Source organism: Diorhabda sublineata, chromosome X (genome assembly GCF_026230105.1).
Source record: "Diorhabda sublineata isolate icDioSubl1.1 chromosome X, icDioSubl1.1, whole genome shotgun sequence".
In the NCBI taxonomy this organism is placed as follows: domain Eukaryota; kingdom Metazoa; phylum Arthropoda; class Insecta; order Coleoptera; family Chrysomelidae; genus Diorhabda; species Diorhabda sublineata.
The window spans coordinates 40,175,796-40,193,042 of NC_079485.1; the positions used below are offsets into that span (position 1 = coordinate 40,175,796).

The 17,247-nt window shown below is 30.2% G+C and overlaps 1 protein-coding gene across 1 annotated transcript; it reads right to left on the reverse strand.

Moving 5' to 3' along the window:
• Window positions 1-194: 194 nt before the first annotated feature.
• LOC130451454 (rapamycin-insensitive companion of mTOR) lies at window positions 195-16,727 on the reverse strand. Its single transcript, XM_056790471.1, has 22 exons — window positions 16,466-16,727; window positions 16,363-16,410; window positions 15,256-15,406; window positions 14,672-14,803; window positions 14,146-14,336; window positions 13,732-13,954; window positions 12,561-12,717; window positions 11,068-11,377; window positions 10,573-10,714; window positions 9,420-9,561; window positions 9,128-9,229; window positions 8,624-9,033; window positions 7,786-8,244; window positions 7,071-7,281; window positions 6,250-6,454; window positions 5,589-5,834; window positions 5,055-5,292; window positions 3,409-3,515; window positions 2,192-2,369; window positions 1,828-2,135; window positions 859-1,124; window positions 195-589 (listed from the first exon to the last, which is right to left on the reverse strand). Exons 1-22 carry the CDS (start codon window positions 16,515-16,517, stop codon window positions 428-430), a joined length of 4,440 nt encoding a protein of 1,479 aa, XP_056646449.1. The 5' UTR covers window positions 16,518-16,727; the 3' UTR covers window positions 195-427.
• Window positions 16,728-17,247: the final 520 nt, after the last annotated feature.

Consider the following 17,247-nt stretch of genomic DNA (forward strand, 5'->3'; position numbering starts at 1 on the left):
TTGTGATTTGATAATTATACTTTGACGCTCTTAGAAACTTTATGATTGTGGCACAGGTTATAGCGGTATAAACGTTAGCAAAAATAGGAAAAAGCTTCATCATTACACACATTCCTAGAAAAAAACTTATTTTATATACTAATAATTTATATTTATTCAATTAATAAATAAATTAATAAAACTGTCAATATGATTTCCAGATTTAGTATGTTTTTGACTATCCATTCCCTTTAAATTAAAACAAATTTTTCAATGTGAATTGATTTGGATTATTTAAAATTACACAACTTCTAAAATAAATAAATCAACACAATTTAAATAAATGTCCAACCATTTTTTACTTCAATATGAACACGTTAAATCAGTTAAAAACGAACAAAAAAATATAATATACAGGAACAAAATAATTTCAATCCTCGAAAAAAAATTACTTATTGGTATGTCTTATAGGAAACTTGTTTTCATTAAAAGTGAGTCCAAGTGAATCTAGGGTTTTGAGAGGTTCACTGGGACTGGTAGCGCCACTGGAAATGCTTTTGCTTTCTACACTGATAGTATCTTCATCTGGAGATTGGGAACGGTCGTCAGTCTGAAAATAATAATTCGACAAGTTAGTTCCACAAGTTAATCCTTTTCAATGAATAGATAGTCCATATACATAAATATATATTTTTTTTTAAATTTTAATTCAAACGATATTTCCATTAGATTTCTTGCTTAACAATTTTACATCTCAATATTCCCCTATTTTCTTCTTTTACATTAAATTTCAGCTTGCAAAAATATTTGTTTGATTGATTTATGTCTTATTACAGTGACTACTTATTATAGATTGGATGAAAAATTACATAAGCTCACTTTACTATCACTGCTCAATACGTCCTGCGATGTTTCATACAAACATTGAAAATTAATGTCTAAAAACAGTTCATGTAAGACTCTTCTTGTTGGTGCCCTGTAAACATTCTCCGATATAATTTTACAAACTTCAGAATAAACGCAAATATCTTTAAAAGCTTCAGGATCTCTCTGTTTATATCGAATCAGGTGAGATTTGACGTATTTGTTGGAGATAGGATTCGCTAAACGTTCAACGTTTTGAAGGATTTCCAATTTCGCCGGATCTAAAATATTCAATAAATAGCTTAGCATCATACAAATTGTACCAATTATAATGTAATATGTAGCACTACATGGACAATGTTCTATTGAATAGTTGGATAACAAACTCTGAGGATAGTGGAAAAACTAATGTGTGTAAAGAACTAATATTTATGTTGATTCTTGTTTGAAAAGAGACTAAATTATTAAAACATTGATTGGATAGTTTCATACTTTCAATTCAAAAGATTTGTAGTTTTATACACTTATTCCACAACACAGTTTTTTAAAATTAGAACTATTTGTTATATATATTATATACAGGATAAATTTCTACTTCGTATGTTTCCTTCGATTTTTGAAGTGATCGATGTAGTAAACAAATTATTCTTCCCTAGCACTTTGAAGAGAGATTATATATAGAATTCTTTGAAAATATTTGAATTTTGAAGTTATTTATCCTTCTATTTTATCACATGGTAGTTCGTCTTTTATATTTATTGTTTTCATTTATACATGTAACCAAGGATTTTCATCTAAAATTTTATTTTAGTGACTGATATTTATCAAGTACAGTAAAACGGACTATATGTTCCGCTCCAAATACAGAAACCGTGAACATGGAATGGTAATTAATATGGGGTTGCAAGGTAATAAAATATAAAACAAATATATAAGACAATCCATTGAATTTTATGACCCTACTTATAGATTTAAAAAACAGACCTCTAATGAATTCCACAGCATTATCGTGAGCCCCTGATTGACTACAAACAAAACAATGCTTTTTTGAATGTTGCCACACTTTTTCCACATCTGAATTTTGTCGCATCGGATCTTGGAAAATATAAGGCCTTCTGTTAATTTCTTCTTGACTAGGAAAAATTTCCAATAAATATTTAGGAAGGCAAATCCCCATATATCGTTTATCATCATGGGATGGTCCTGTTTCAATTTCAAAATTAGGAACACTGAATACTGAAGTGAAACTAGATTCCATAAGATAAAAATCATCAATTAACGAACTCCTCGGCCTAAAAATATTGAATCTAGAAATTATATATTTCATTATCACAAATGGAATAATTACCTTGATTGAGACGTTTGCTTGAAAAAATCATTATCATCATAATTGGATTTGTCATAGTTTAGGGTTTCCATTTGTCTTATACATTTCAACGTGGTATACCCAATAAGGTTTTGAATACTTAATTCATTTGATGCACTACCAGTTAAAGATGATGAAGAAACATCAGAATTTGTGGTACCTAAAATTGATAATTGTTGTAAGAAAATACCCAAGAGTTATCCTTGGATGTAAAAAAAATTAAAAAGTTTGAGGAATAAAGAGATTCTAAGTATTATTCAATTATGAATAAAAAAATACATAATTGTTTCGATTTTGAGTTGTGGAGTTATCAAGGAAACTAACAGACTCTATGCTCTCCAGTTGAAATCTTTTCTGTTGTAACTTTTTGTACTCTGTCTATATACTCCAGTAACAGGTTTATGAAAAGATTTTTATTATGGATACACCAGAGATTAATGCAAAGTTTTTCGATACTCATTTGTTTCTTTTTTCACATGAATTGTAGATCTAAAGTAAAGCCAAGTAATCGAATTAAATTTCTTGCTCATGGTTCTACGTGAAGACTATTTTATAACTCACTTAAGACCAAAATAGGCTCCAATCGGTTCAAGTCTTGTAATGTAGTTTCGGGCTAACCACTGATGGTTGACCATATTCTTCATATTAAAAGTATTTTGTTACTTAATAACCAAAATTTTAATTCCTAATTTCTAACCAACAACCGTCTCATCGTGTTGGTTGGTTAACATACTCAATTCACTACTTTGGAAAAAACTATTTATTAAGCAAGAAAATAATTAATTAAACTTACAAAATAAAAATAAGTAATTTGATAAGTTAATGGAACTTCAAATGCCCAAGGGACACTTTGAATTACTTAACTATATGATTTACAGATCCTAATGGTTCCCATCAGAAGTGGTGAGATAATTTACACATAAGAGGTTGTATCTCTGCCTGGGTTACATTGGTGATATGTTGCCTAATTTTAAATGGGAAATTATTTGTCAAAACAAGTCTAACCCTTATTGTTATACAAAAATTTTTCTTTTTATTAAAATTCTAATTGGGATATTTGAACCTGTCAGTGTTATAGGTCAAATAAACATAAACGCCTTAGTTGAAATCTTTGGTGATATTTATTCTGAACATGATTTCTCACAATACCTGCTGTTATAGGATTCAGAATGCACTTGTATAAATACTATGTGACTTACTTGTAGAAGACATTCTTTGCGAAGTTCTTTTGAATCTGGGCGGTAATTGTAATGTACTTAAACTAGAGGAACTTGGAATGGGACTTAGAGTTTTCACGTAATTACCACTGAAAAAAAAATACATTTTCATTAGTCAAATCTATAAGTTATTTCCTTGTAATGTACTTCAAATATTTTAATTGAAAAAATCAATAGAGTAAAGGCAAGCACATATAATTTCAACTCAAAAGCAACTTTTTCAAGACTAATCCTTATCAAAAAACAAAACAGATTCTATATTTATTACAGGTGTTTTTGATCATTTCAAAATATTTTGAAAGTATGTCGTATGATGTCAAAAAATCAAATGAATAATTTTTTTTGACGGATTTCAGTTTGTGATTTTTCTCAAATAAAAAACTGGCATAATAATGGTGGCCAATTCCTCCCACACAGTATTTTTCTGTTTTACAATTTTTTTTTCACCCATATTTTCCATTACATTGTGCAGACATTTCTGAGAAATATAGGTATGTCCAATATTCGACAATTACCATAATACTTTACCTTTTTCATTTTCTTTTGATGCTCAGTACTAAAGCAATAGTTAGTATCTATTTATTGATATGCTCCGAAAATTGTTTGAGAAAAATTTTATTCTTTTGTGACCTAAAACGAATGAGTGATAATAGTACTCAACATTTCCTTCAGTACTAGTACTGTAAATTAATAACCACAGCCAAAATTTTTTTATAAGTGGTGGTACACACTTCTTCAAAAAAGCCAAAATTTATTGACGATACTGGCGTGGACGCCCCAGCACTCAACAATCCATAAAAACGTTGAAGCAGTGAAAAAAAATGTTATGGAAAATCGTCAAATTGACAAAATTTGTATTGAAATTGCGAAACATTAATCAGAAGTTAAGAAGTCTTCGGAAACTTTAAAATGACGTTAACCACGATCCAGATTTGCCCAAATAGTTATGAAACATGGGTATATGGTTATTGTGTCGAAATCAAAGCCATTGAAGCAGCCATATAAGCCAGCACCCTAAAAGCAAATTATAGCAGACGTACCATCGGTATCTGTACTATCACATTTAAATCAGTCAATATTGGAAGTACAACAAAGTTCAATAAGAGCATTGAGCTAATGAAAATATATGAGTATATTTGGGCTGCGTTACTGGGAGGCAAAAACAATAGTATAGCTATACCACTGTGAAGAACATATAGCAATACTTGGTTTAAAAGACAATGTTCTTGATTAACAGGAAATATATATTGTACATGCCACAATATCAGTCTAACAAACAATTTATGTTTACATATTATATGCACACCTGAAAATCTGTTAAGATGGCTTCCAATGATAGGACAAAAATCACAATTCTCTCTATCTATGGAGAGCCTTAGTTTGGTTCAAGAAACCTTGTAACACGAACAGATTTAAGCATTTCATTATACTGAGAACTGCGATTAATGTAGCATGATTTCATGTTTCAATTATGTTTTAAAGTAATACACATTTTATTGGAAACTTAAAGTAACAATAAAACAAATAAACTTAATATTCACACAATTTTTAGGAACAATTCCCATGATAGAGACAAATTGCGATTAGACTTAAATTTCATTTGATGGCAATTACATCACTATACGTACCAAACTACGGGTTTGTTTAATAATGAATCACACGAACTAACACCAGATGTAGTTGATTCTGTCATGGAACTGTTTCTTAACCTTCCAGTTGTGATAAATGGTACAGACGGTGGACGAATATCTTCATAAAAACCATTATTAGCCTCAAATGTTTTCGATTCTGAGAATGATCTTATGTGAAATGAATTTTGAGGTTTCTTACTTCCTGGCAGTGTTGATTGTTTAATTCTTCTATCTTCTACCGGAATAAAAAATGAATAAGATGACGATATTAGTAATATATAGTACATAAAAGTTCTCAGTAGGTTTTATGTATTTTATATCAAAAGAACCTTTCGAAAGTGGAAATGAAAGTAACTCTTAAATGAAACATTACATTTTTCTCTTCTGTCTATATTTCAATTGAAGGTTTTACTCTTAAAATTTTGTATTAGAAATAGTGGAAGGGAGATGAGCAAATATAATTTTAACAGAGCTATCACATTTCCAATAGATTTCGGCAATATGAATGCATAAAAAAAACTGCCTTCTTACCAGGCGAAGAAGGAGATCTTAAGAAGTCATGAATTTCGTCTGGAAAATCCTCATCTTCATGAACTATTTCAAACTCTCTTGCAAAAGGATAAGAAATCACATCTTCTGAAGTGGACTCACTTGGATTTCTGACCGGATACCAATCTTCCATTTCTTCCCTGATTATGGGCCAATTGTCGTGCCTATCATGCCTAGTACAAAGCCATCCTTTTCTACTAAGATCACTAGCTCCCAGAGGAGTTGTACCTAAATACGTAAAGCAACACAAGAACTATACCATCGCTATTATATTATAATATAGAATGTGAAATTGTAGTCTAGTGACACCTTGAAAATAGATAAAAAGGGCATTTAATATAATATTTAAAGTTGTTTATGGAGTAAATCAAAATCCATCTCAATTGAGGGTTGTACTATCCCACAGTAAAGCTCATTTTTTGAGATTATTTTGTAGCCTAAGGAAGCTCGATGTCTCTGACCATGCTTAGGGGTTTAGATCTTTGATTAAGCTTGCCTTTGAATCCACATGTTTTACACCGAGGATTCAGTTTTCCCAATTTTATATCTGTATTCTCAGCGACCCCAAGAGCATATGTATTTTATAAACACTATGTAGATGTTTAAAAAAGAAAATCAACAAGTTAATATGCCAAATTTTTACCTAAAAGTCCTAAAACATAAAAGGCAGTAGCTCGTACAGAATATACTGGAGACCATTTCGCAAATCCTGTTATAATATCAATAACTCCAAAATTCGTAAGATAATCGTAGCCTCGGTTAGATGTTCCCATGTGGCCCAATGCCCAAATGGCAGCTTTCAATTGTAAAATTTCCTCATCAGTAGAACATTTAGCTTTTTTAATAACCTAGAACAATAAACAAGTAGTACAAACCAATTGTTTTCAGTTCAATAAAATTATTCTCCCTTAAATATTGTACAAACTTGAATTATGGAAGTTTCCACTATAAGAAAGTTAGTTAAAAAAAAAAAAATACTTCATGGTTAAGACCATCAGAACCTAAACCAATTAAAGAAGCCTAGAATAAGTATGTATGTAGATGTATCATTTACACTGCGACCCAAAGAATCAATTGTGTGCGCCTCTCTTGCTGTGATAATGGGGAACCCAGTGTTAAGAGCTGATCTGTTAATCCCCCTTTTTTAAGAAGGTGAGATAGCTGTAGCTGCTAGAGATCAGAGAAAGATCATTTTTGTTTTGTTTGTGATTATTTTAAGCAACAAGTCAATGGTTACAATTGAAGATATGTTTAATATAGACTTAAATGACATACAATCAGCTAAATTGAAAGGTTTTCTTTAGGAACGTTTTATTGCATATGTATCAGTCCCTAATATAAGGCAAGTTAGGTATTTGATTTTCACATAGTTAATGATAAATTTATAATAATAATGATTAATAACCTTCATGATATAACTTTAGAAATGATATTTATATAATGAAATAAATGATCGAAACTTACTTCTATTAAATGGGTAGTTTTTCCATGACTAATCAAAAAATCAAATCCTTGTACATGTTGTACGAGCTGCCCATACAGATGAGGAGGAAGAAAAACATCTCTTCGGCTGGTATTTCTTAAAGAACCAGATCTTTTATCGTATTTCCCATCATCATTGCGTTGATGAAGAGTTAATGTATCAGAAATATCCCCTTCAACCACTTTCACATACCTAAAACATTGCTAATTATTGAACACTATTTGCATGATTGTCACTGTAGTTATAATGATTTGGTATGAACATAATAAATCTGAAATATAATGTTATAATTAAATTTTTTGTACATAAATTAGCTGTCCTAATTTTATTTTCAGATAGTATTTAACGATAAGAATAGTTTTGTTTTATATTTAAACTTTTTACTGTTCTTCAAGAAGATTTTTGAATGTTAAGCACTTAGTTTTATCCTTTTAAAACATGAGGTGAAGCTTCAAATAGTTTGAATAGTAATTTTTGTACACAACTTTTGAACAATTCAGCAATATAGTGAATAGTTCGTATGGCAGATATTTCTTTATTTATAATACATTGAGATTACAGGATTTATCAATAAAATGTTGATCTCCTGTAATTCAATTTTTTAAAGAGTGTTTGCTGAAATCTGAATGCATAATTATACCTTATATTGAAAATGACAACTAGATTCGAATAGAAAATACATGAGTTTGTACACACCTAAAATTGAATGTTTCATCCCATTTTTCAATCTCTGCAGCAATCCTTTCCTTCTTTAATTTATTAAAGCCGTTTTCCAAAGATAGGAATCTAACAAACAACAAAGTACCTTTTTCTCCCAACTTTCCTAAATTGGGATTAATTTCTATTAGAGCATCCAAACATTCTGGTAACTCACAAGCTTCATGCAGGGTTGCTAAAGCCGAGAGAAAAATTGCTGGCGATTTATCGTACAATTGATTAACTAGAAGTTGGATAGCCCAGGAAGAAAACAACGGATTACCAGCTCGTAGTAATACGAGGAGAAATTGGGTCGCATAAAGACGAGAAGCTTCTTGATTGCAAATAATAACAGCTTCTAAAATATCTCGCGATGGACCGGGAAAAATGTATTCCAGTGAAGAAATTATCAGTTTGACGTAGCAATCATGGTTGGTTGTTGTGGCTAGCTCTTTCAGACTGAAAAAAGATGTATTAGTTAGATAGACGTATATCCAATATATATTTTTTTAAGTTTTTACCATCACCTTGATTTTGTTTCTGAAATAAGAATTGCAAAACAAATGTCTGATAGTCCTTCTAAGAAGGACGAATATTTATAGTACATCTCCTTTGGAGAAGTTGATTGCGTCGAGCATATTTTTTATAGAATAACCACTTTTACACTTGTATAAGTATTATGAACCTTTAAAAAATATTATCGACATAAAGAATACTTTTTATGTAATAAATAGGAAAAAATTGATTTGGTTCATTGTAATTTGGCAAGTGTTTAAAAACATTGAAAGATTGTTCAATTTTGAATAATAAAACCTAACCAAACTTTTCTAAAACTCACTTTTTGAATAAATTTATATTTTCTAATACTTTAATTCCTACTTCTGTCCTTGAAAACTGCCCAATGAAGAGAAAATAGCTTTGGCAGTGTGTATTCACCATATGCTGAGGACTAAAGAGACAATCATGGACGCTCTTGCTCGTCATAATCGCATTGATATTGCTTAGAATATCCTTAAATAGGTCTACAATCAAATTGAGTGGTTTAAGGCCGTTATAATCCAAGTCTCTTAGTTCCACTAGAAAGTTAATGAGTTCTATTCCGGCTGTAGTATATGTGACCGAAGTTCTTGACGTTCCTAAATCCATATGAGAATATTTGTTTTTGGAAGGTGTGTAAAACTCGATCAATTTCTTAATGAATGTACGATGCGAGGGGTCATTTAAATTTATCCTTGAATTATTTTCGCCCTAAAAAGTAAATTTATCAAGTGTTTCTAGTAAATTTAAAATTATATGAAATAGAAAATAGAAAGAGTTTTCAAAATTACTTGAAATTTCTTACCCTTAATAAGATATTGATCAAGTTCCAGTCCCACGTAAAAGCATCGTTGCTTAATAACACTCCTGTGTCTCGTACTGGATCATCGCCATCTTTAAGAACCAACTGCAAAAAAAGTTAAAAAAATTCGATGTTTCTAATTAAAAAATATTTTGAATTTTCTTTAATACTTCGGTACAATATCAATCAATGAGCAATCACAGAATCCTAGTTATTTTCTCTTGCATCTAATCTGTTACTAAAGTAATTTATTATGTATGGGGATAAGCCGTTAATGTATAAACGTATTATATACCTGATGAATTTTTCTTTGTAAACTACTTCCATGCCTACTCTTCAAAGGTTTGTTTTGTTTTGGTTCGTTTCTCTTGTGAACACTATTCCTTATAATATAATCTAGGTGAAGACTGTAAGACGCCGGTCTGCGTTTCATTAACCTTTAAAAAATATTTTGATTAGTGTTTTTACACAATTATTGCGAAAAATTTCTGCATTCAAAACAAATAATTCTACTAAAAAAAATTTTCACTGGGAGCTATTTCAAATCCGTAAAAATTTAAAAAATATTTTATTAAAGATTAAAAGCCAAAATCCTTAAAAACATGTAAAATTGTGGAGTAACAGTTAAATTAATCAATCTAATGGAATTTTTCTACATTTCTACTTCTTCACACATAATTGATTAGTATATCTGCAAAAAGAGGTTCAAAGGACGTTTCATTTTTATGGGCTTAATCCAAGGTGGAAACAATTATGCCGAGAGATGAATGGTACCAGCGCCCTAATCAGGTGTCATGAATAGTACCTGCGGGAAACCTGGCAAAATTCCAAGGGCTCTGCAGAAACAAGGACCCTGACAAACCCTAATCTTCCACCTGAGAGCTGTTAGCAAACAGGGACGAAGAAGGAAGGTCAAGGCTGCCAAGACAGTTCAACCTCCAACTCCAACTCTCCTCCACCCGGGGGTTTCAACCCGGAGGTGTAAGTAAAGCCTATTAAGAGGCCAAGAGTCCTTGGCTTTACGCCCATTAAACAACGAGTTGTCTCTAAATGCCATAAAACTGCCCCCACAGTAGGGCCTGGTGCTAGCCACGCAAAACCGGAAGGACGATTGAATCTGCAGGTAGCCGTCAGTCGAACAGGACAATCCGAAACTGGCTTCACAGACGAACAGCTGCTGGATTTCATTGACGAAGTGACTAGGGCCATCATGTGATGTCCATCCAGCAGTGGAACTAATCCATCGTAGTATTTCCCTCTTTGGCTGGTTAGGAAAAAATGAAATTTTTCATAAATAATTCTCCAAATTTACAAGAAAGCTGCCAATATGTTTTAGATATTATATACCTAATATAAAAAATTCGTTGCATAACATTTATCACTAACTATGGTTTAAAAAAATGTAACTTTTATATATTTATTATAATATAAATAAAAAAATTACTTACATATGAAGTTGCTGGAGAGCAGTAATTGCAGCAATAGCTTGGGGTTTACTTTTCGTTGCATATTCTAATAAAGATGGAAGAGAAGGAGAAACATTACAACATCCAGGAGGTAATAGTACTTGGATAAGCCTCAAAAGTTCACCTAATTAAATGATATTCTGGTTACTAATAAAATTTTTCATAGAAACTGAAATAATTAGAGAAAACTAACTCATTCCATCTAATTAACTTCAATATTCTATCTATAATATTTTAGACTCAATAAAATCACCTGGAGAACAAAATTCTAGTGAAATCATGGGAATTTTCAACAAATGAGCAAAACAAAAAAGTGATAATTTACTCCTTTAGTTATTATTCAAATGTGTTGGAATTGAAAGGGGGGAAAGTAACGATTGAAGATTCCAATCTTATTAGATTATTACAATGTATATTCAAGTAGAGTGTAGTATTTGTCAATTAGCTGAATCATTGATACAAAAATCTCCAACTTACCTAATAAAATAGAAGCTCTAACACATATAAATGTGTCACTAGTGGCTATTACTTCTGTCAAAGCTGCCAAAAGGCCATTTTCTAAAAAACAGTATAACAAAAGAGCCAAATGCATATCAGTTGTACTAGGGGTTGTTTTGGCCAAATGAGGTAGAACCGATCGCCCTTCTGCCACTACAAAACCCTCGCTTAGCCTCCAAGAAGCTTGTGGTTCACATGGATCAACTGCACTTAGTGCCACAGATAATTCATCAGACCACTCCGGTTGGGACAGACCCAGCAGTTCGTACAAGAGATCTAATACTGATTTCTGGAAAAAAAAAGGCGAAATAAAATGAGCTTATATATATATATATATATATATATATATATATATATATATATATATATATATATATATATATATATATATATATATATATATATATATAAACATTGTGCTCAACAATTGTTAGCAATTAACATCACAACATTCTGAATCACCAAGTGGACAAATTAATCAAGTCGTAGTACATAGAAGTTGATTTTTTTCCAGTCAGAGTACGGCTTTCAATTTAAGTGTTGAAAATAAGTATAATTCAAATTCTGGTTTACTTAAAATCGCTTATACCAATATGAGATCTATTTTTACTGGTTTTGACAATTTTGTAAATATTGTAGACAAATACTTTTGATATTATTGGAGTTACAGAAACTTGGCTAAATAATGCTATATTACCTTATGCTTTTGATGCTGGGATATACATTTCATCAGTGTGACCATACTATTGGCGGGTGTTGGATTGTATATTAATCACCTGTGCGAGAGATTGTACATAGAAGAAAAAGTGGATGGGTTTGAATATATATAATAATAATAATAATATGAATGAAGGTCAAAGTGAATTGCCAGATCTCTTTAAAAGTTAGTTTAATTTACCGTACCAAAAACAATATTATTAACTGTATGCCAGCTCTAGACAGTTTCTTGCCAGAAATTCTACCTGTATGGGGGATTTAAACATTCATTTTATGTGTCTTCTTAAGAAAGTGTTGAAACATTCAACACATGTTTATGTGAGGCATAAAAATCTGTTAACTATGCCTCAGCATAAAATATGCTTCAAAGAAGTTTCACGTATTTACCTGTCAAAGTTTATAAGCTCTCCACGAGGACCTTAAATTGTGTGGTATAAATTCTTTTAAATCTAAGTACAGAGCAATTTTGTTTAGTAGGCTTTTGGATGAGTGTAATTATTTAATAAATTTATAGTTGAGACTGTATAAAGTTCTTTTGCATAGTTAAGCAGCTGGAAATGGTTATTTTTTGAATAAATAAGACAATAAAAGTTGTGCGAAGGGGAAATATGATTGAATAATTAAGTAAGATAAAGCAAACTAAACACCTCGAAGACAATAGTAAATAAATTAATTGGTTTTAAGCTGATATTCTAAAGAAAATATGTTTAATTTGTTATTACACAGAAGTTAAATAGATAATAATAGATACTTACTCTAACTTCGAGTTGCTGTAAATAAAGAACATCAACTATTGCCTTGAAGCCACCCTTATCTAAAGGGCTACAAAAATGCAAAATACCAGACCAACTTCTCAACATAGTTAATAATGATAACCGAGCACAATTAAGTCTAAGTTCTCGTTCATCTCTCCTAAAATAAAAAAATGAGCTATGTAATTTAATCATTATAATGAAATTGGAACATTTTTTCTGTAGACTATTTTTCATTCTCTTTTACATCCACTAAATATAGAACTACAATTTACAGAGCCCCCTTAAAAATGTGAACACAATTTTTAAGATGCACTTATAATCAAGTTACTAACTATTGAACAATCCAAACTCTCAAAAGAAATACCACTAAATAGCAAACTTGCTATCAAAATAAGCCTGGAAAGAAATTGTGACTTATTGATTGAATCTGATAGTCAAGCGTCTATCAAAGTACTCGGCTCCCATGTCATAAGTCAAAGCTGACACGGAATTGATGAAATAGGCATGAATAATAGTTCTTTTAATGTGGGTTCCTGGTTATACAGAAATCATAAGAAAGGATCTGCCAATACACTCGCGAAAAAGAAGTAATATTATCCTTTTATTAAGCCAAATCTCTTCCTTCCTGTAAGAAAATGCTCATACTCAGAGTTAAGCGAAAGAAAAGTACTCTGGGTTCGACCACTCTCCAGTTCCTAGAGACCGCTGAATCCAAAAAGTATTTGGATGTCACTGAAACCTATCTGTACATAATCACAAACTTCTTTACATGGTACTGTCGCCTGAGGAAGCAGTTGTTGAGATTAAGTAAAGAAAATGACGAATACTTCGGTCAAGAAGATATTAAGGGTTCTTCTGAACTCTGTAATTGGGAATCAAACTGAAGATGTCAAAAACCGCTCTGATTGTGGTCAAAATTTATAGTGCAACTCAACCCCTAATCTACATCTACAACTTAACCACACATGATATTGTGAAAATTTAATTAATTAGCTTTTCATCAAATAAAATATGAGAAACAAATTGAGGATGATATCTTTCATACACAAAATACCAGGTGCTCATATTTTTTTTTCTTTCCTAACTAAAGAAAGTTTTTTATGTGCACTGTGTTTTATTACTGCTCTTATTTCAAAAATTTGATGAATATATATCAATAACTTTTACTTACTTATTTTTATCTTTGGAACCATGTTTATAGTGAAAATCGCAAAATGGTGCTGCTGTACTATGTAAATCAACAGCTGCAAAATTTCTAGTCGAAGGCTTATCTAAAAGTAAAAGCAAAACGCCACAAAGAGACTCTGCTATTTTAGGATTTTGGCATTCCAATAAATTTCTAGATATTGCCGTCACTCCGCCTGATGCAATAAATAATTTTGAATTTAGGACTCCTAAAAATGAGATAGTTGTTGAGCAGTATTAAGAATTTTAATATTACTTCGACCACTCAGTAACATCTATAACTCCAAATTTTTAACTAAGATTTTCCAAACAGTGTAAATAGAATAAACTCGCTCTACTTTTAGGGTTCACTACAACACCTAATATAATTTATCATTAACTAGCAATTAAATTCCCCAACCTAATTCTGATAATGTGGCCATACACACTCGAAGCATTCTATCTTTAGCTTCAGCACCTTCATAAGCTAAAGAAACCAAACATCGAGCCAATGATACATCCAAATTTGAAGAAGAGATTATCATCATTTTTCTTATTAGTTTCATAGCTTCTACTCTTTCTAAATCATTTCTTAAAATCAAATCTAGTGATCTGAAAGATTATAATAAAAAAATATATTAGTCAATAGCAAGATTACACTACATTAGAAGACGATGAAATTCTTGATATTTGTTTTTTAATATGAACTAATAGAAAACATACTAAACTTATCCTTATTTTTTTCACTAAAATAGTAAATCATTATCAATAAGTGATGAAGCCTTTATATTAATTTTTGAGCAGGCATTGATTGTATTCATGAATTAAAAAATAAATTCCTTATTATAGAATTAATGATTGTTGAAATCAGGTATAAAGATACTTTTCAACGCAGAAAAGTGATGTTATCATTAGATTATAAGTTAATATGTACTTGTAATATTTACCTTGTTAATAAATAAGGTATTAATAACTTATTCAACTGTACAATATCTGCTTCTGTTTTAAGCACATGTCGTATACACCTTAAACCAGCTGTTCGTATTTGAGCAGATGGGTGAGTAAGAGGTACCCTGAGACTGAAACAGAACATATGTGGCATTTTTGGTAAATTCATTCATCAATTCTACTTCTTAAACAAGATAAGTATGGAGTATATTATATTTGCTTCTCAATTGTTTTAAATATCTTTTCAAATAAACTGATAATATATCGTATATGAAATTGAAATTCCGTAAGGGGTCACAAAAAACAATTTTATTAGAAAGGGGATGAATGTAGATTTTTAATCTACATCTAAGGTATGTATTATAGTACATTGGATATTACATTTTTAAGTGAAATGAACAAATATTCATATGATTCTTTCACTTGAATGTTATGAATAAACACATGAATAAAAAATTGACAGAATAATTTTTCTAACTGTTTAAGATAACAAAAGAAAGCAGCTACTGCATAATGCAGTATAATCTAACATCAAGAAAATGCGATTGTGTAAAATCATAAAATTTAAATTAATAGAACTTACCAGATCAATATGTCTTCAATGCTATAACCAAAGTTCTCTCCATGTTTCAAAGTCAGTTTTACAAAGGCATTTAAGTAATTGAATTTGACTTCTTCTTTCACATTTTGGTCACATATTTTTTCTAAAAGTTTTGTGCAGCTTCCTTTGGGGCCTTAATGAAATGTACTTTATTAGAAAATAATTTGTTGTGAAATTAATTTTACATTAAATAATAAGCAAAAAAACTCAGGATATGGTGTAAAATATGAAAGACCCTGTATTTATATATGAATAATTTAAGCCCAAACTGACTAAAATATTTGTAAATAACTATCTTGATCACCCTGTAGTCGATAAATTTATATATATATATATATATATATATGTGTGTGTGTGTGTGTGTGTGTGTGTGTGTGTGTGAGTGTGTGTTGAAGTAATTTCAAATTTACAATTTTTATATGGGCCTTAACAATGTACAGCTATTAAACTTAGATGTGGGAACAATAAAACAATAATAAGTCAAAGTTGTCATATCCTTATGAAATGTTATGTTGGTTTACAAAGAAATATATAATAAAATATCTATAGTCATATAATATTTAAGTAGGTAGAGATTTTATTAATAGGAATTTAGGTTGTATCAAAACAATAGAAAAAAGTGAAATATGATTTTTCTGCCGTTTTTTTACTAAGAAATATGAATTGTCAATCAGGGCAATATTTTAAGTTTGTTATCAAGTAAAAAACAGCTATTTATTTTGGAAATGAACATTTAACACTAATAGAAATAAATACTTATTTTGATAAATGAGTGTTTGATTTAAAGTCCTTAATTTTAAGGAATTTTCAGTGGAGAAATATCTAGATTTGTCCACAATATGTAAGGAAATTTAATTATAATTTTGGAAGGTCAAAGTTGATAATTGTTATAAAACACTTTTTATTTTTATTATACTTTCTCTTTATTATCACTGTTAAATCAAGAAAATGAATAATCTTATTCGGAGAAATATGAAATATACATTTTATATAAAAGAATATTCCTATCCTATGATCAAGAGTACTTATATTTGGTATTTTCTAAAAAATATTCAAAACTGCTAATGAGGAAATAATTAATATACTTGCCTAAATTTTGCAACTGGGTTAGCACGTCTTCCTGTTTATTATGTTTTGCTATAAGGCATTTAAAGTTAAAAAATTATATTACTTTTTTTTAGAATGAACTTACTTGACCTAATGTATCTGTTCTGATGCCTGAGCATCCAACTCCTCACAGCCATATCGAATAAGTTAAGTCGTTTACTACCCTAAATTAATAAAAATATAGTTGTTCATCACTTGTAGGAACATTCTCTTGAACACCACATCACTAAATTTATAGTTATTTACACAATTGTTGGAGGTTATGTCCTTTCCCTTCAAGCTTCAAGTTTCATAAACATTTTGTGGGGAAATGGATAATAGCAAAATCAAGATTACTTTTTGCAGAGGTTATGTCATTTACGTTTCATTTTTGTGACGTCATATTTTTCTGGTGCTTTTTTAAAATGAAAGAGAAATATATACAGAAAACATCTATTCCTTACTTATATTCAAAATTGTAATTCAGAGTACTCCAAAGATTTCCATCACCAAGACAAAAAAGACGTGGATAAATTAAAACAGCATGACACCATTTATTTTATATGACCTCAATTTTAAAATTAAAAACTATGGCATATAATGGATACTTATAGGATAAGTCTACTTTTCCTATATTGATAATAATATAATATAGTTTAAAGGTATTTGCCAAAAAAAATAGAGGTTTCAATTGAGATGCCAAGGTTACACCTAACAGGTATTTCGAATTTGTTGACATAGTCCTTTTTGTAATAGAAAACATTTAAAAATAAAGGAATTAATAATTTTATAACGTAAATGTTACAGAGGTACCCAAATCAAATGTACATCTTGTAAAACAATATTAAAAGCATCTTTTTCTAATATTCAACAACAGAAAGTATTACC

Coding starts and splice junctions, on each gene's coding strand:
- LOC130451454 (XM_056790471.1), bottom strand. CDS start 16,517: ATGGCTGTGAGGAGTTGGATGCTCAGGCATCAGAACAGATACATTAGG. Junction 15,407..16,362: donor AACCCAGTTGCAAAATTTAG/GCAAGTATATTA, acceptor CATTTCATTAAG/GCCCCAAAGGAAGCTGCACA. Junction 8,245..8,623: donor AATATAAATTTATTCAAAAA/GTGAGTTTTAGA, acceptor ATCTTTTTTCAG/TCTGAAAGAGCTAGCCACAA.